Source organism: Gymnoscopelus microlampas (genome assembly GCF_963454915.1).
Source record: "Gymnoscopelus microlampas genome assembly, chromosome: 10".
Classification (NCBI taxonomy): domain Eukaryota; kingdom Metazoa; phylum Chordata; class Actinopteri; order Myctophiformes; family Myctophidae; genus Gymnoscopelus; species Gymnoscopelus microlampas.
The window spans coordinates 19886172-19906672 of NC_139947.1; the positions used below are offsets into that span (position 1 = coordinate 19886172).

Genomic DNA, 20501 nt, shown 5'->3' on the forward strand with positions numbered 1-20501 from the left:
TTAGTGCTCACTCTTCCTCAGTAGTGGCTTCTCTACTTGCAAGGACATCTGCTCGGGTGGCAACATAGGACTCGCTCTTAAGTCAATGGACCACCAATACAATAAGTGTTGTTGGAGTTTGTTTAATTAATTCCCCCCACCCTGCCATTATGTATAGGGGCCCCTGCTTCATCTCTCTCTCAGCTAAGGGGTCCTTGAAACGTTGCAGACCTCTAATCTACAATGTAGGCCTACTACATGGATGAAAACAATCTGCTGCCGGTAATAACGGCAGTGTGCAGACTCTTATCTTTCATTTACGATTCCACACGGGACCATTTCAGTACAAAAAGCAAATTAAAGTAATTGTTTTGATTTATGGCTCAAGAAAGCAACACACCAATTTGCATACAGTAATGTACACATCTATAGAACAGAACATAATTGCCATCGCCATGCACTCGTCACCCATGAAGTGTAATCATCTCTGCACTTTTCAAACAGATAAAATTCTCCTCCTCTCTCTTGTCCCTCAGAGATGTGATAATACCAATTACAGGGGTACCCTGAGGGTGCCATTTTCCTTGACAATTGAGAAAATTGCTCTCCATTTATGAGAATGAGTGCACGGATAGCATAAGTCAAGTCTTGGTATTCAAAAGAAAAAGGGATTAGGCCTATATCTACTACAGTATCTTCTTTCTATACATTCTGCAAGATTCTGTTTGTATGTGACTGTGAGTGATTATGTGTGTGTGATTATGTGTGTGTGTGTGTGTGTGTGTGTGTGTGTGTGTGTGTGTGTGTGTGTGTGTGTGTGTGTGTGTGTGTGTGTGTGTGTGTGTGTGTGTGTGTGTGTGTGTGTGTGTGTGTGTGTGTGTGTGTGTGTGTGTGTGTGTGTGTGTGTCCTTTGCATATCTCAAGAACCGCTCATCCAATCAACTTACAAACTTGACATGGGTATTGCTGAGGACCCTGGGGAAAGGGCAGTGTTGAGTGTGAAGTTGGTCAAACCAGCACCAGAACCGGACAAGTGATGTCACCGAAGGATTTCAGCCGTCCCAAATATGGAGCTACAAACTCCATATGGCTCCAGAATAGCCTATGTACCTTATAAACAGGTACTGCAATATAGATATGCCCAAAGACTGACATGAATGAATAAATTGATTTATTTGGTGATAAAATGAAAGAGCACATCAGCACTTCCACAACATATAACAGACACAATATCACAGAGGATAAAAACACAATAAAGCCCTAAGCCCTTTCAAGCAAAAGACGACAAGTCTCCAATTCTGGCACTGCCAGCTTGGGCCCACAAGTTCATGGTTCAACCAATGGGCTCGACACACAGGCTCGCTCATGGAGGTAGTCTGTGAAGTAGGACGCATAAAGGACCCAAACCCGGTGCGGGTTGGTCAGTAACTGAAGGAGTTACTGCGGGCAACTGCACAAGTATGATAAACACTATAGACACCAGACAGAGGCATGTGATCAATCCACCATCAAATGATTGATGTCCACATAAACATGTTTGTCATGCAACTTAGTAGCAATGCAATTACCATGTTAGCTTGGTTTGTTATTTGTGGGAAATCTACTGTAAAACACTAGGAAGTAGAGGCTGGGTTCCAATCCTGGTTTATGATGTAATCATGGCTATCAATGCAGATAAACAGTAATTAATGAACATTTATTGGCCTCTAAGCATTACATATCAAACACTTCAGGATTTATATGACACAGCTGGACTCTACATTTGTGATTGTGACCACAGAATAAAATCCTCGTGTTAATTTATCAATTTGTAACTCAGTGCACAAATGTAACCAAATGGACCCAGACGGGTCCATTTGGTTACGTTTATAGACTTTATACAATGTCTGAGTTAAATTAACACTGAGGATTTTTACTGTGCCTCTGTTTGTTTTTCCCACTGCAACCTTTAGTCTTTCATCACATGTAGCCTGCAGGCATTCCCAACATGATGTATGGCATTCTGTCTGGCCCTAGGTGTGGCAGTCTGGACAAAATTAATATGGATGAAGTAGCTCATGGCTCCTTTCAAATTTAGCTACTGCATCACGGGACAAATACAGATCAAAAACATACTGTGCATTGCTATTGATCGTTTTTGCTCATGCAGGCATCCATTTTAATATGTTTGCTTGCTTGCTTGATGACAAAACGTTAATTCAATATGCTCGGTCTGGAATAGAAACATAGCATGCAAAGAAAATCCTCAGGTTTGGTCAAAGAAATACATATCACACAGTGGGAGCTGGATTCTTCATGGATTATATCTTATCCAAGATCAAATAAGACTTTTTGATAGTGGACAATATGTAGCTCTGTAGATGTGATTTGGACTTGTAAAGAATATGTAATGTGTTAAAAGTAATGAATCCAGAATATGTGCAATTTATTGTATCCTGGAGGAGGCTGGCAGACGGGGGGGAAGAGGGGAGTTAAAGCATCATCAATCACACACTCATGACATGAAGGAACCCTGAAGAGCTGTGTGTGTGCGTGTGTGCGTGCCTGCGTGCGTGAGAGAGAAAGGCGGGGAGAGAGAGAGAGATATACATAGCCTACATCGTCTTGTGGTATGGGAACCTCTCAGTTAGAGATAGGAACAAGCTCACCCAGGTAGACACAGGACATATACTGTACAACCGCTCCATAACCAAAAAGGCAATTCAGGTTTACAATGAATGACTCTACCCTCTTCACCCTTCATTTCAGCTGTTACCATCAGGCAGGACTCAGGAGGCTTAGATGTATGCTACGTAAATTAACTGAAAACAAGGGTTACAATAATGTGTTTGTGCATCTGCAGTGGATATTTTAAATAAGAACATTTTAAAATAACCCTATCACCCAACCCCTACAGCCGATCACTGTTGCTGTTGTATTATTATTTATTATTTTATTGCATTTGTATATATTATATACTAGTTGTGTTTTTATTGTTTGTATACTGAATGGCAGTGTGCAAAAGGCAAATCCCCCCCCCCCCCCGTTTCTACTCTGTGCATTATGTGCATAGTGTTTTATATATGTGATGATATTGCATTTTGGTGTTAATGTTTATGCTATGTTGATGAATTGATAGGACCTCAATAGAAACAATGACAATGGCATATTATGTGCAGCAAATATTCTGCATATACTTGCCATATATTGGCAAAAAAATATATTAACAAAAAAAGTAAAAAAATAAATGTGTATGCATGTGTCTGCGTCTACGTGCGTGCGTGCGTGCGTGCGTGCGTGCGTGCGTGCGTGCGTGTGTGCGTGTGTGCGTGCGTGTGTGTGTGTGTGTGTGTGTGTGTGTGTGAATACTGTACAGTAGGCTTATAATCTATCTATCTATCTGTCTGTCTGTCTGTCTGTCTGTCTGTCTGTCTGTCTATCATTTGAGACGGCCAGATGGGTATTGCTGCAGACTGCAGTCTCATACAGTCTTGTATTGTATCATTTGGGAGAATGATAGACAGACATTATGGTACTTTCGTGTTGTTTTATTTTGTAAAGTACAGTTGGGACGAATAAGCATTTTATTTTGAAAAGTACAATCGGATGCACGACATACGTCACTACCGTTTTGATAAGTGCGCAGGCGCGTCGCGCCAAGCATAAAATATGATGAAGTTTACATGATGAAACATAATTAATCCTTAACATTACGTCTTATTAGAACATTTAAACATGTTTTAAACCTTAGAAATATTCAACATGTTTTACGTTTAGGTGGAACGACCGGGACCGAGGAAGAAAGTACTTTATTATTACTATTTAACATGCTAAATGTCAGCTAACGTCAGTGAGTGAGGAGCATTAAGTAACGTATTGGTTGCTTGTAACGTTATAAGCAACATGACTACAACACTGAACATGGAAGGGGTGAATGTCAAGTTCCCCTTCACACCCTATGACTGCCAGAGGGACTATATGAGCAGAGTGATCCAGTGTCTGAATAAGGTAAACAAAACCAGTAAAAAGTACTCACATTTCTTACTTTAAGTGAAAGTATCAATACATGTAGAAATCTCTGTTACAAGTAGAAGTCCGGAATTCAAAATGTACTTAAAGTACCAAAAGTAGAAAGTACTTATTATGCAGAAAGTTTTCTAATGTATTAAATGTATACAAATATTTTTGAAAATAGCAGATCTAGAAGATCTTCAACTTTATATCACGTTATACCATATAAAGGGAGATAGATTGATTGATTGATAAGACGCCATAAGACAAAGCGGATATCCTTTCTGATTGTGATGAAGAGGAAGATCTCATTCTCTGTATTGTCAGTATACAGTCCGGAGACAATTCACCAATGAGGACTAAACCAACGTCTCTATCTCTGTCCGTGTCTTTCAGGAGACAAATGGAATTCTTGAGAGTCCCACGGGCACGGGGAAAACCTTGTGCTTGCTGTGTGCCACCCTCGCCTGGAGGGACCATTTCAAAGACACCATCTCTGTCCAGAAGATCCTACAGAAGTCGGGTGGAGCGGAGATGATGAAGTCCCTGGGGTCCTCGTCCTCGGGGGCCTCATCCTCATGGGGGGCGCCTGCCGCAACTGACGGTGACACTCCAAGTACGAGCATTATTTAACACACACTTGTTGAACATAAATCAGTGTCAGTGTTTGAAAGTGCTTAAGGTAGTTACTACAATAACAGCAACGTGTTGGATGGTGTTTCCACTAGTAACTGGTGATTTTCTTGAAGTGTTTCCCATACATAGACACAGTTGTAGCGCTACACAAACAGCTTACATTTGGACCACCACCACACAACAAAATCCAAAATAATCTTTAGTTGGCTACTTACATCCAGACTTTTCTTTTACAGAGGGTGCAAAGTGTGATCTGTCAGTGTGAAACAAATGTGTAGTGTTAAGATTAGCCCCCCTTGATTTTCAGATCATGAATATTGAATGGTTGATTGTTTGTTTGTTTGTTTACTGTAGTAAACTTTATCACAAGGGCAGAAATGCCTGTTATTTTGTTATTTTATGGACGATGGCTGACGAGTGTATGCAGAATCTGCTAATGTTTAATTTTGTTTCTCCACCAGCGAGTTACTCAGATATTCCTAGGATCATATATGCATCCAGGACACACTCCCAGCTCTCCCAGGTCATAAATGAGTTAAAGAACACTGCATACAGGTACAAACACGTTATGGTTCAGTGTCATTCTGTATTGTTCTGCGTGGGGGCTTTTTATTGTTGGTTAATATAGTGTTTACCATTTTCAAATTTTCAAAATAGCCGATCTACAAGCTCACAACGCGCCACGTTGCGACCAGTTGTGAGCTTGTAAATCGCTATTTTCAAATATTAGTTCTACTTTTTTACAATTAAGTGCACAGTATATATAGAGCACAAATGTAAAACATTGGAACAAACTCAATAATGAGGTGACTGGCATGTCTTTTCTGTTCTGTTTGGTGAGAAGTACTATATGTCTTTCTCCTTTGTCCCCCAGACCCAAGATGTGTGTGTTGGGGTCCCGAGACCAGATGTGTATCCACCCGGAAGTGATGCGTCAGGAGAGCTCCCATGTCAAGGTACAGACATGGAGAACATCTTCAGATAGTGATGTGCGTTCACCATCTTTGCATTGATCTTCGATCTCATACTGATTCCCCACACCACTGTCTCTCCAGATTCACATGTGCAGAGCGAAGATCGCCACCAGGACATGTCACTTCTACAACACTGTTGAAGGTAATGTCTTTCAGTCAGGCGTTCCTGTTTTGGGCATGTCATTAAAGGAGACAGTTGTCAAAAGTTGTCAACAAAATCGTCAACATTTTTCAAAAATCTTCTAACATAGCGAAAATAGCAGATCTCTAAGCTCACAAGGCATCGCATTGTGAGGCTTTGCAATCTTAGAGATCTTCTTTTTGCTTTCCTTCATACAACACAGTATATAGAGCTTAAGGGGACAATTTGTAAAGCAAGCAGATGTTTGAACCAAGGTTTTATCTGGACAGTATCATTGGAATAATGACCATTGCTGGTCATTGCACCTAGATGTATTCAAAACCTCATAGAGGGGAACTTCAATACCATTTGTATTGTTTCTTATCTCAAGCCACTGCTGGCCACAACGTCGTATTTATCTTCTGTTTGGGCTTTATTTATTTTCCGTGGTGCTAATGGTTTTGTCTGGGTCTTAACCCATCACACCATTGGTAAGGAATTCAATAGGTAAAGCCGGGATATTACTTTTGAGGGGCAAGGTTTTATTAAGGGGCTTTCCCACATACATGCTATTGCTATATCTAGCCACATTACATTTGTGATCCTGATACAATGTCATCTTCTCACTCTCCCCAGAGAAAAGCAGCGACAAGGACTTGGTTAATTCCATAATGGATGTAGAGGACCTTGTCAAATATGGCATCAAGCAAAAGTGAGACAATTCCTCCCCGTCTTCACACAAACAAATCTCTCTGTTGGTAGCGCTTATCCACCATTTTTCCTTTCTGAGAGAGGAATGGAATAGAATATGATTTTCTTATAGACGGCTAGCCTCCTGTTGTTCCCATTGTAATTCTTAGCTGCCTTGTTTTTATGCAGGTCCTGTCCTTACTACCTCGCCCGTTCCTTAAAACAGAATGCAGAGATCATATTCACGCCTTACAACTACCTCCTGGACCCAAAGGTGAGCAGACTTTCTGATGTGACATTCCAGTCAACATGGAGGCATCGTCTGAGCCCTCAGTTGCCTTATCAAAAACTGCCACTGTCATGCATTTCAAAAGGGTTGAGAAGTGCTTTTCTGAGGGAAATGTTAGAGCATGCTTAGAACAAGCTTTTTTGTGGTTAACTTAGTAAAGCAGTGTTTTTCAACGTGGGGTTCCAGGGATGGGGGTCCCCCAGTTAAATGATGGATAGTTAGAATTTAGAAACTAATTTGACTCTTATGGGTCTGTAGTACATGTAACTCAGAGAGTGTACAAATGGACCCTTACAGGTCCATTTGGTTGTATTAACTACACCCTCAGAGTTACAGTGAGGATTTTACAATGTAGATTGGGGTCCCAGTGATAATTTTCTTTGTATCAAATTGAGGTCTGTGCTCTGGCCTAGTGCATATCAAACTGGGACATTTTTTTCACGAATCTTATTATGTTGCAAAATGTGTAATGGTTTAATTTTTGTAATTTGTGCTCCTTTTACCCCCTTTTTTTCTTTTTTCTATTTGTCCCATAGAGTCGCAGAGCCCACAACATTGAGCTGAAAGGTTCCGTGGTTATTTTTGATGAGGCACACAACCTGGTAAGGGACCCCCACATCTTAATGACTTATTGACAAACCATTATTGACAGGCCATGATTATCCATCTGTTGAAATCCTCAACATGAGTCTATAGACAATTTTCGTTTAGCCATATTGGCTTCATTTGAGAGGACAGTGAATCGAGACTGGAAAGTAGGATATGGACTGGAGAAGGAATAATGTTGCAGATTGAACCCAGGGCACTGCAGTTCTGTGGTCAGTGTATTAACCACTTGGCCACCATGGCACCACCACATAGCACCCATTAAGATTTTAGAAATGCTATGTTGCTGCCCTCTCTTAAAGTTTTTTACACCAGCATACTCTTAATTGTACACCAGCTTCTCACTTCCCTAACCACAACCAGACAACAGGTTGATGGTTGAATTTGACTGGATTTATTTGGGCAATGGGTAGCTCCGACGGAACCTCTCCCTCCGCTGTATAGCTCCGAGATGAGGTCCCTCGTTAGTTACTGCCGTCTGTTTTCGAAATGGTCGCACGTCTTCCACTTTACATGTTTCTTACCCCTTTCTGCATATCGTATCCAAAAAGTAAAGCATTTCCGCCACTCTCTCAGATGTTTTAAGTTTTAACGCGCCATAAAAGCTATCCAACGGGTTGAAGAAAGTATTTAATTTGCCTCGGTTTTCATCCGGTTACATGGTTTTTAAGACATTGCGCAAGAGTTGCGCCCGTAGAGATAACATTACTGGTTACCCTACTGGTCAAATGTTGAATTGCATCTTCTAATGCAAAATATTATGGAACTTCAACCCGTTGGATAGCTTTTATGGCGCGTTAAAACTTAAAACATCTGAGAGAGTGGCGGAAATGCTTTACTTTTTGGATACGATGTGCAGAAAGGGGTAAGAAACATGTAAAGTGGAAGACGTGCGACCATTTCGAAAACAGACGGCAGTAACTAACGAGGGACCTCATCTCGGAGCTATACAGCGTACAGCGGAGGGAGAGGTTCCGTAGGGGCTAGGCAATGGGCAAACAGTGGCAAGAACGTGCATCATTTTGACAACCCGAAAGTGTGAAAAAAGAGAAAATATGAAATACCTAAAATAAAACATTCTTGCACAAAACATTATTGTACTGTATATTGTCTAGACCAGTATTTCTCAAATGTAGTTCGCTAGTGTTTCTCAAATGGGGGTGTTGTACACAGAGGTACTAGAGAACCACTGGTCTAGGCCAGGGGTTATCAAATGTTTTTGACTCAATGCCTCCTTTCCCTGATTTCTGAATACCATTTCATAATTACCTAACTACAACATTCTGAATCCAAGTACCCCCTTTACCCGACTAGTACTACAACATTCTAAGTACCTTTTCCCGTCTACCACATTTTGAATTCTAGATTAATAAAGAAAAAACATTAAAAAAGGCAAAAATAGTGGCACTATGTCTTAAAAACATTCTAAATGTGATCCACAGGAGAAGATGTGTGAGGAGTCCACATCATTTGACCTGACGCCCTACGATGTGGCTTCAGCCATCGATGCTGTAGATAAGCTGCTTGTAGAGCAGGCCAAAGACGAGACCTCTGGCGTGACTGAGGACTTCAATGTGGAGAACTTCAACTCTGGTGGTTAGGACACCATAATGAAATAGTTCATTGCATCTTCTGACCATGATGTTGGACAAGCAGGGCTGTTTATTTAGTGATTTAAAAAAAATGAAAAGTGAATGACTGCTTCTTTCTTCTTTTGTTTCAGGTTTAAACCTAAGTTTACAAGATATTGCAAAAATAAAACGTAAGCCTTTTATTTATTCTTTTCAATGGCAGTATTCCCTTATTCCCTTAATTATATTAATTATTGTCTGTGTAGTACTTTTTAACAAACAAACAGACAAACTACTACATCAACACATACCATACACATGACAGAGATGTTTTTGCTGCTTTTGATGCTTGATAAATAAAACGTAAAGATGTGTTGGCATTATTAATATGAGAAGCAGGTGCCCATGTGTACACCTGATAATCTCATGTTGTTTTCCAGTGATACTATTCTGCATTTTATGAAGTAGATTGGATTTATGTAAAGACTGATGATCCCATGTTGTCACCAGTTGATAGCTATTTTTTACTTGAGTCACTTCCTGTGTGGTTTTGCAGAAATCCTCCTGGATCTTGAAGCTACCATTGATTGCTATGAGGTCCCTGACAAAGGGATCACTAAACCTGGAAGGTAACCAAACAAAGTTCCATTTGCCTAGAATACATTGTCACAATAAATATCATTTGATCTACTCTCATACATATGTAATTGAAAAGAGACATTGTAATAGAACTGGTGTTGCACTTGATTCAGTTAGGTTGCACTGATGACCTCCCCCCCCACACCCCCACCTGTGATGTAATTGTACCTGAAATGTTCAGCCTGTAGGGGCCAGTACAACACTAGTTGTATGTGACTAACACTGAATGTCAGTAGTGGTAGTGATTTTACTCAACGCATGTTTCTGCTAAATGTCCGAAGCATCCACATCACCTTTGTGTCTACGCCTAGTCCAGCATGCCTTGAGGAAGGTGGCTGTCGCTCCTCGCCATAGACATTGCATGGAACCATGTTGCTTTCTCAGAACGTGGAAGCCGAATGGTGTGAATTCAGTGTTGGGGTGAATTTACTCTGTAAAGTGCAATTTGACATTTTGAAACTGATGAGGTTTTTGTGTCTTTCATTCTGCCTTCCTGTCTACCACCCCCCCGCACACACACAGCTTCATTTATGAGCTGTTGGAGAGGGCTCATCTCAACTATAAAACCAAGACGGAAATCTTTGAAAATTTGGAAAAAATCACCGGGTACCTGGCAGGAAGTGAGCATCTCCATTTTTCATTGCCTGTCCCTTCTGTGTTCACATATATCTTAATCAAGTAAGCCCTATTATATACTTTGTTGTGCGAGAAATAGCAGAAATAGCCAATCTACAAGCTCATAGAGCTTGTAAATCTGCTATTTTTTTAAATTAAAACAATCTGCCTAAAACAAGGGATAATGTAGTTAATGTTGAGTGCACAATAGCCAAATAACCTTCTTGTGTTCCACTATAATGAAACATATTTTATTATGTCATTCGTTTTATTATGAAATGTGAACAGGGTCAGGATTATTCTCAAACACCACTGGATTGCAGAAGTTGGCAGACATTATTCAGGTAGGTTATCATCAGGTAAAATCGTATTAAAGTTAGTGTTATAACAATGTCTGAATTACAATGAAAATGGCGGTTACTGTAGTGTCCAATCCGGTGCACCGTCTGCTTCAAATAACTTATTATCTACTATTTGCAACTAGTAGGTGTCAATGTGAGAGTTGGGAGACCACCCACCAATCACTGCAGATGTACTAGTTATAGCTATTCCTTTACTCACGTCTCAATTCATTGTAGCTGGTGTTCGCTGGTGATCCACAAGAGGGCGGAAAAAGGAAGGACATGCAGTCTAACAAGGTCAGTGAACACACGCACACATTCTCTCGCTCTCTCTCTTCAGAAGTGTGGTGATCCTAAGTAAAGCGGGAAGTTGAACATTTTTGTAACAGTAATGGCCAATTCTACAAATGTCTCCTATAAATCCCAACAGTTTTCTGAAAAACGTTTCTATATCAGTGGTGCTCAAACATTTTCATGTGAAGGACCCCAAAATTATATATATTTTGCCACAGACCCCCGTCTCAAAACATTTTGTTCCAGGGAACCCCCAGAAGCAAGGATTTGAGTTAAAAATGTTCGCTTTAAAATAATATAAATATATTAATTTGCACACATTTTCTCGATTTTTCAAAAATAGCAGATCTACAAGCTCGTATGAGCTTGTATATCTGCTATTTTTGAATAGCCAAAGTGTAAAATAATGCTTTTTTTTTTAGCTCAAATCAAAAAGTGACACAGATGCGTCCCAGGTCTTACCCTTTTTACTTTTCCTAATGCGTTTATGTTTTTAATCAGTAGTTTCAAGTCTTCTTCAATGCAACATGATACTCATTTTGTGAGTTATGGTCCCATTTAGAGTAAAATAGATGATAAAGCAGGGTACGCTTTAAGTGTGGCCACGCTGTGATTGACAAGTCACTACCACTGAGTACGACCGCGATCAGGATAGAGGCGTAGCAATGCATATCAACCTCTCTCAACCAAATATGGTCATTCTGGCTGCAGAAAGTCCATGATGGCGATATACATACTGTAGCAAATATGGCAACGGTCAATTTTCCTTACTCAAGGCTTCATAATGGGAATTCACAATCCAATGGGTGACGTCATGGTGACTTTGTCCATATTTATTTTAAAGGGTGATCCACAAGAGGAAGGAAAAGGGAAGAACATGCAATCTAACATTGCTATGTTCAAGGTCAGTGGATGTACACACACACACACACACACACACACACACACACACTTCCATCTGCATTGATCCCACAGGGAATGTTTGTGCATTTCGACACAACCTAATCATTAATTCATGCAGTGACATGGGCTGTTGTCTGTTATCTGTCCCAGGTACATATCCACAAAGACAACAGCTTCCAAAAGAAAAAACAACAGACTGACATTTGGGCCGCCTCCTCCTCCAAAAAACAAGGTAACAGACACAATGTGACGAGTCAAAGGTCAGATAAATAAAGACTTGCGTCAGAGTGATGATTTCAGCTGTTTATCAAAGGGAGGAAAATAAAGTGTTGGGATGACATTGCAAGTCATGATTGTACTACTGCAAACAAACATACTGTAGCTGGAGCAACGAGAAATTAAATTATACATAATGAAGCACTCAAATGTGTGTGTGTGTGTGTGTGTGTGTGTGTGCGTGTGCGCACAAGAAATGTAATTGTGGTGGCTAATATTGGCACCTATTGGGGACACAACATTTGTGAAGAATGAAAGATTAAAACGTGAAAACGAACAAAAAACTATAGGAATTTAATCACTTGAACCCCAGAACCCTTTTCTGAAGGGAACATTAAATCCAGAGGGTTTAACTGATTGAGTGCCATTGACGTGTTTCACGTGTTTTACCGCAATGGCACAACGTGCCAATGACGTGTTTTTGGGGATTTTTTTTTTCTTTTTTCTTTTTTTTTGAAAAAAATGTTCAGAACCCAAGATATCATTATCTGAAGATTTGCAGCTCCATCCACTCCTTGTTTAACTTATAACTGAAAAAAGCTGTATCTCGCTTCCTAAGCACTTTTTTTTTACTTGTTGGCACTGGGACAACATAGCCAGAAATAATTCTGGCACTCGGTGAGTTAAAATGTTGAAATTCTAAACAGGATTCCAACTAAAGTGTGATGAAATGTTTTCGATTTTTATCTTGGGATGTCGAAGCTAGAACAAGGATGGAATTCCAGGTAGTTATAGATTTCATGATGCTTAAACAGGCAACGTTGACTTTAGAGCAGTGATTCATATTTCCTAACTACTAGCTAGAATAAACTGGTTAACTCCTCCTTGTACAGCCTGACAAGGAAATTATTTATGTCCCATGAAACAGGCCAATTATATTTTACAGTTATGTTCATATGCCAAGAATGTTCCTGTCTGGGTCAATTGACCTGGTGCATGTTTAATCATCCGAAGGTAGTTTAAAAGTATTGTTTTCACCATAAACAATATCAATATCAACGCATTTTTCAATTCATTTTAATGTATTTAGATTTTAATTTTCATCTCTGCCAGGTGGGAACGGCTGGGGTCAGGGATAATGTTTTTGCTCTGTGAGTCTGTGAGTCTGTCTGTGAGCAGCTAATTCCGGACACCGCGTGAAACTTTGCACACCCACCCTGAGTAGGCCAAGAAAGAACCTCCACCCCAAATGTTTCAAATTGGCCTCATGCTGCTGCAATAACATGCCGCTTCATGTTTTGGCTTATAACTCTCAAACCACAGGTAATAACATATATACAGTATACGCAACTCCTCATATACATGTAGGCCTGCCCATTTCCGCCTGATTGATCTGCGCATTGAGGAGTGAACATAATACTCGGTCATAAGCTTCTTTCTTTTTTTTAACAAAACAATCTTTCTACTGTATCGTGTCCTGTATTGAATTGCTAACCTAAGGCATTGGTGGGTGGGGTATGTGCATCCTCCTCACCACAGCTACAGTCACTGTGGTTTTTGGAGATTGAGGTTGACTACTAATGTTCTTCATGGACTTGGATGATCACAGTAATCTGATGATCACAGATCTCAGTAAAGAGTCATTTTGCCTGAAGGAAATCACACACATTACAACACGTTAAATTAACTTCCAGTCAACAAGGTACAGGTGACACCAGAATGAGACATTTTAAGGTTAATGCCCGAAGCTGACTTCGACTAAGGTGAGCACCTTCTGAGGAGAGACTGCCAGCTGCTTTGGCCCATAATTAAGACACCGAAACAGCTGTTCCCCAGAACCCCACATTGCCTTTTTTGTATTTGTCTGGCAAAGTACCTCCCCTCTACCAAGTCACCCAAAGTTAGGCGCTGTCCTGGGTCCTGAAGTCTCTCATCATACGGTTCCTCCCCCTTGATTGCCTTGTAGGTGTTTTGAGCTGGATGTGAGCAGCAATCGGAAGCCAGTCAAGGGAGTGCAGAAAAAGTAGGGAGATTGAAGAACGGGTGTGCTGTTGAAATCTGGATCAGTTGAAGGGGTTTGAGAGAGAGCATGCCAGCAGACCTGCAAGTAGGGAATTGCAATTGTGAAGTTGAAACAGAAGAGAGATACATTGATAGAGAGTTATTCCATCAACTTGACTTGAAAGTGTTTCCTGCTGATGTCATATTAATACTACATTATCCTATGATAAAACTTTACACAGCATTTTGAAGACTATATACGTATCCTATATTACATTAGAGATAAGTCCCGTCATCATTTTCCCATCTCATTGTTTCGCACTAAACACGCGCGATTAATTTACGGGTGGCGTAGGCTACTTTTCATTGCTCATGCTCACCACACATTTGCCTCCTCGGACCATAATGCTCCTCCTCGGAGCATAATCGGAGCACAAACTGACAACAGTACGGGTACACCATGTTGTTCCCTAGCGTCAGCACCGACCACCGCCGAGCGAAACCGAAACACCGCGAGCCAACACGACGCAGCCGCCATTGAAATCTCTCCACAACAACACACGCGACCACTTCGCTTCAACCCGTGCCGTTGCTTTCACTTTGGTCATGTCTCTATCACACCACACTCACGGTAATATGTCCGTCATTCACGTGCCATGTACATCCTAAAGACAACATTATCAAGAACGCTACACGGAGAATCAACGTTGCGCGCGAGAAATAAGCAATCCGGTTTGTGAATTTTCCTCCATTTGCCTCCATTCCTCCTCGCTCAAAGTCGCTTACAATTAATGGACATGGCAACATTGTCTAATGGTCACTCGACCATGCTCCCTCCACACAGAGAGAGAGAGAGAGCCCGCTGTTGCAATGAACGTGTACATTGAACGTATACTAATGTATAATAGAGCTACAATATCTACTTTGTAGATTTAGATGATTATTTCAAAACATATATTCACCACTTCAGCCCTATATACTTTTCAGCCATTTGAAAATAGCAGATCTACAAGCTCACAATGCGTCGCAATATATTACTGTTGAGTTACCTGCGCGCCTCTCTCTCTCTCTCTCTCTCAATACAAACAGATTGTCACTCGACCTATGCTCTCTGCTTCTGCAGTACATTGAGGCCTCACTACATGACTCCCCCCCCCCCCCCCCCCCCCCCTTCATTACACTACATTTAGGGCCCGATAGACACATTTCAGTACATTTAGGTTAGACTTTTTTGATATACAGCAGGCCTTCTCTCTTCGCCTCTGCAAACCCTGTTTGGGGGGGGGGGGGGGGGGGGGGGCAACGTCATAATAATACCAACACCGCTAATCTATTGGCTCGCCACCATTTGCCACGATGTCACACAATACTTATTGCAATACAATGTTATATATCATACCATCATATACTATAATCATATGTAGTATTATGTATATTACTAGAGGTTACGGCCGCGTTTATATATCTTCTACATAATATATGTTATATATTATATATCATAATATTTAGGGTTGTCCGATATTGGCTTTTTTACCGATAACCGATATACCGATATTGTCCAACTCTTAATTACCGATACCGATATCAACCGATACCGATATATGCGGGGATTATTGTGATTAGGGTAAGCTCAAATTTCATATCACACACACCATATACAGTAAGAACTCCTGTAACTTATTTATAAAGCAAAAAAAAAAAAAAAAAAAAAAAAAATTTTTTTTTTTTTTTCAAAAACCGATACCGATATTTTCCCGATATCAATTTTTATGCTAATATCGGCCGATAATATCGGGAGGCCGATAAAATCGGACATCCCTAATAATATTCTACCTTATAACATCTATCTATCTTATAATGTCATATGCTGTATTATAGTTCATAATAACACATACTTACAGTCACATATAAATGATATCTACAATACAAACATACATACTATTATGACATATGAATACATACATATTTATCTCTATTTTTACGTATCTATAATATACACCTGAGCCATAAATGAGCCAGTATTGACAACGCCTCTTTGAAAGGAACGGAACCCCGCGATCCGCCTCCCTTAAAAGAGCCATAAATCCCATCTCTACTGCCCACTCTGTGCTGCGGCGACACGCACACAGAGAGAGGGACACGGAGGGACCAACAAAAACAGCGGATGGGGTCCGAGACTCTAGTGTACTTACAACAGACAATTATTTTAGAAAGTCCCCCCCCCCCCCCCCCTCGCGCGTCCCGTCGCAAACACACACACTCTCTGTGTGTGTGCTTGTGGCAGACAGTGGGTCTATGGATCCCATCGCTTGCGGGGCCATCCCAGTGCTAGGCAGCCGTAACCATGGCAACATTGTTTAACACAAAAACTCCAATAAACAGCTGAGATTTGGTGAAATCGAAAAACGAGCTTGGCAGTTGCGTTCAGATGGTAATGGTCAATGGCTGTGTGCAAATTCAGATCAATTGCTCCAGCCAGTGAGGAGAACCGGGCAGAAGAGTTTTTGGCCTCACCACATTTTGGTTTCTGGAATTATAGGAGGATAAACTAAGCAGAATTAGAATCGAAACAAAATGAACCTCAAGATCATGAAATGACAGAAGCTAGTTTCAGTTTCAATTTTAGTTTGTCCATTTCCATTGAAAAGTGATATCCACTGATGCTGGTGTCCATTGTAATAATTCATGTTTTCCTTCACAATCTACCGCATTGTTCTGCGTACCACAGCTGTCAAAAGTACTTTCTCCTGGGTTTTAACTTCCGGATTTGAATGGCCAAAAGGAGGACACAATTGTAACATCCAGATTTTATTGGCCAAGCTTTGTGTGGGATAGTGCACTGGTCAGCGCTACTAGATTAGATTCCCAATTCCCCTATGTAGTCCCTGTCACTGCTAACTGGTTGTTTTTGGGGAAGGTGTATACAACCACACATCTCTTCTGATACACGTGATGTTGCCAGCTGCCAGGAGACCCCTGTGTGTATGTCTGTAGCTAATCTCGAATACTCATTGTCATTTGTGTTTTTGTGCACACTGAGAGCAGGCCAATGACGTAAATTATTGATTTTTCTAATCGGTCAACGACAACTATCATTTCTGTGAATTTAGTGATATGACTTATTATGAGCATTTTAAAATTGAAATCACACTTCAAATGACAGGTTAAAGGAGAATCAAAGATGTATTTTCCATATCTATAATCAGCCCATCCTTGTTGAAATATCAATTCTTGAAGTGAAACATGTCTAACCTTGCTGATGTAAACGTGTCTGAAAGCACGTCTGTGATGACAACATGAGCGTAATGAGTAACTCTGGTCATGGTATTTGCTCATGATAAGTAAGATATTACAGATACGTAATATCCCACAGTATTACTAACCTTGTGGGTTTGGTTGTTAGGTTGGTCTCGGTTTTGGGAATGTTTAGTGTATTTGTGTGCAATCTTCGTGCCTGTCTCAACATCAGTGATGTGCCGACTGCACTGTAGCTATGCTGAAGTTGTGGTGTATGAATGACAACCAGAGATCCACAGTGCTATCCTTTTTCAAACTTAAAAGACAGTATGGGTGGGGTGCATGTTAAGCCCATTGACTACAGTGTCACGGTATATGTTACATTACTACTGTTAATTTTCCAAAGCCGAGCGTAGTTGCTGGATTACCTGTCTCAAGCAAGGTTCAAGTCTCTGCAAGTAGATTTTCATATACTGGAATGAAATCCAATACCATTGTTATGGTCACTTTTTAAAGCAGTTTTTCCAGACATAACAGGTGTCCAGGAACCATGACGCTCCTCCTACAGAGGTGTGTGTGTGTGTGTGTGTGTGTGTGTGTGTGTGTGTGTGTGTGTGTGTGTGTGTGTGTGTGTGTGTGTGTGTGTGTGTGTGTGTGTGTGTGTGTGTGTGTGTGTGTGTGTGTGTGTGTGTGTGTGTGTGTGTGTGTGTGTGTGGCGTGACAGAATTGTTGCTTAAGTACCAACGTCTTAAGGATGCTATTATACAGCTTGGCTACAAATGTAAACTCCTTGTGTTCATATTTGGAAGCCTCGGTAATGTCCATAAATCAGTTGTGAGAGGCCTGCCGATTGCAGGAATGCCCAAGCCAAGAGCTAAGGCATTGGAAAAATTATGTTCTGTGTGATAATTGGCAGTCGCCATATATGAAAGAGGCGATGCTTCCTCTACCTGTGATCTGTATCCTGAAATACTTTTACCAAGTTTGTGCATCTACTATTGTTTGTGTTCAATAATTTCTTGTTAAATGTGAACGCAAATAAAGATGTTAAATGTGTGTGTGTGTGTGTGTGTGTGTGTGTGTGTGTGTGTGTGTGTGTGTGTGTGTGTGCATTTAGGCAACGTTCTGAGTTACTGGTGCTTCTCCCCTGGGTTCAGCATGGCGGAACTAACGCGGCAGGGTGTGCGTAGCATCATCCTCACAAGTGGCACCCTGTCTCCTCTGACCTCCTTCGCCTCTGAGATGCAGATGTAAGTCCTGTCGTCTCCCATCACTTACCAAAACTTGTTTTATTATCATGGCTCCAGATTTTGTACCAGTACACAATTTATTTATACTCTGAATCCTCCCAGATCTTTACCCTGAACTTAACCGGGAAAGCATCCGTGTCATTTTAGATTTTAGCTATATACCTAGAACATTGGTTGGCTATTAAAAATAGCATATATACAAGCTCACAGTGCTGGTGTGAGCTTGTAGATCTGCACATTTTTTTAAATTGTGAACATTTGTGCAAATATTTGAATATATGTTTCAAATATTTGCTTCTGGAGGTCCCCCTGGCACAAAGCTTTTTCCGATGGGCAACCGGCAGCCAAATACAGTACATATAATTTGGGGGTCCTTGACATAAAAAAGCTTGAGCACCGCTGACATAGCAACATACGTTTTTCAGAAAACTGTTAGGATGTAGACAACATTTTTTTTTATCGGCCTCAGGTCTTAATGGGTTAACCACACCAAACCCATACCTACATTTTTCAATGTCTAACCTAATGTACTGTATAACACAACCATTTATAACCTTATACCTAATGCAACCATTTATAACCTAATACCTAAACACAACCATTTTAACCGTATACCTAAACTTAAAGCTGTAATTGTCTCCGCCAGGCCGTTCGTCCGTGTGTGTGTGTGTGTGTGTGTGTGTGTGTGTGTGTGTGTGTGTCTGTCTGTCTGTGAACAGCTAATCTCCGGCACCGTTGGCCCGATCGACACTTTTTCTAGTTAATAACTTCTTTGTGAATAAAATGTTATTTGAACAGGTCTGTGTAGTAGAGTATGGTAACACAGTATAACTAACACAACTGTGGTGGTCTCCCTGCTCTTCTATTGAGAAATGTAGATAGTCTGGTTGGGTAGGATGTCTAATCTCTATTGATTGGAGAGAAATATCTTGCCTTCCCAAAGGAGCTCGCCACTATAGCTGAACAGTAAAGAGTTCAGTGCTCGCACAGGGGACCCGTGTTCGAATCCCAGGTCAGACATTAAAGTTACGGATTGCAACTTGAATCTCATGTCTAAAAAATAACCTCACCTCTAGCCTAATGTTTAAAAATAAACAGCCATTTATATCCTTATACCTAAACTGGGGCGGCACTCGCAGCAGTGGATCAGGGGGTAAAGCCTATAATACTACATTCAAATGCCCATCTCAGTTTCACTTCCTCTGCTGTGCCCTCATGCCCCACAGCCCGTTTCCTGTTACTCTGGAGAACCCACACGTGATTCAAAAGGACCAGATCTTTGTGACCATTATTGACCGAGGCCCAGATGGCGAGAAATTAAGTTCAGCCTTTGATAGACGGTAAGTATCACTAGGTGTGTTTACAGTGCATTCAGTAAACAGAACAAAGATCAGATTTAAGTTGATGGTTCAGTTCAACTATTAACATATTTGAAAGAACACAATGTGCACCAAGGTTTAGATGGATTTGTTTGTAGTCTGATCGGCAAAGTTCAATCCAGCCTGTTTTGGATTCACAGTCACTTCCAAACTGTTGGCTTTCACCATGTCTTCACATTATCATTCTTTTTAACGGTACAACACCATCTTCTTTAAGGTGTGCATACTAGCAGATGGGTCTCATTCCCATGATGTCATGGCAGCAATGCCTGCACTTCTTTGAAGATGACGCTATAAATGGAAGAGTTTTTTGTGGTTGCGTATTACACTGCCGTCATGGTGTTGAAGTGATGAATTGGTTAAAGATACAGTTTCTTTTACTGTTGGCACTGAGGCGGGATGACTACATACTATGTTACAGTATAATGATGTAATTTTGACCTTGATATCTAGCATTGCAACCCCAGACACCGCAACATCGAGTCATTTTCATTCAAACTTGTACAACCTGTATGAAAAATATGTTAAACGCTTTTCTGAAGAAGCCTTGTTAAAACAATAATTCTACACACTGAAGAAAAATGAAAACACCTACCACCACATGTCAGTTTATGCGGTAGTTATATATAACATTATTTAAGCTTTATCTAGTACCTTAATCATGTTCCTTGTATCAAATGTGTATCAAACAAGTCCTGTGTCCACTAGCACTTTAGGACAAGCATACTTCAGTTCACTGAAAGAGATGTGTGTTACTTTGGAATTATCTG

The 20501-nt window shown here is 40.7% G+C and overlaps 1 protein-coding gene and 1 long non-coding RNA gene across 5 annotated transcripts in view; one reads left to right on the forward strand and one right to left on the reverse strand.

Moving 5' to 3' along the window:
- The first annotated feature begins 3609 nt into the window (after window positions 1-3609).
- Window positions 3610-20501, forward strand: part of rtel1 (regulator of telomere elongation helicase 1) — a 32187-nt gene continuing 15295 nt past the window's right edge. For 3 of the 4 annotated variants that reach the window (XM_084068406.1, XM_084068409.1, XM_084068408.1), the window contains exons 1-18: window positions 3610-3966; window positions 4366-4585; window positions 5067-5160; window positions 5480-5561; window positions 5661-5721; window positions 6337-6412; window positions 6580-6664; window positions 7216-7281; window positions 8728-8881; window positions 9009-9047; window positions 9413-9485; window positions 10018-10115; window positions 10399-10454; window positions 10689-10748; window positions 11590-11649; window positions 11799-11880; window positions 18220-18352; window positions 19579-19692. In XM_084068406.1, the coding sequence (XP_083924532.1) occupies window positions 3862-3966; window positions 4366-4585; window positions 5067-5160; window positions 5480-5561; window positions 5661-5721; window positions 6337-6412; window positions 6580-6664; window positions 7216-7281; window positions 8728-8881; window positions 9009-9047; window positions 9413-9485; window positions 10018-10115; window positions 10399-10454; window positions 10689-10748; window positions 11590-11649; window positions 11799-11880; window positions 18220-18352; window positions 19579-19692 (1658 nt within the window). In that variant the 5' untranslated portion in view covers window positions 3610-3861. The remainder of the gene's footprint in view (window positions 3967-4365; window positions 4586-5066; window positions 5161-5479; window positions 5562-5660; window positions 5722-6336; window positions 6413-6579; window positions 6665-7215; window positions 7282-8727; window positions 8882-9008; window positions 9048-9412; window positions 9486-10017; window positions 10116-10398; window positions 10455-10688; window positions 10749-11589; window positions 11650-11798; window positions 11881-18219; window positions 18353-19578; window positions 19693-20501) is intronic. The other variant, XM_084068407.1, reaches the window with a different exon arrangement.
- Window positions 11937-14340, reverse strand: LOC311053036. Its single transcript, XR_014601599.1, has 2 exons — window positions 14246-14340; window positions 11937-13965 (listed from the first exon to the last, which is right to left on the reverse strand). It is a non-coding gene; the product is annotated as an uncharacterized lncRNA (long non-coding RNA).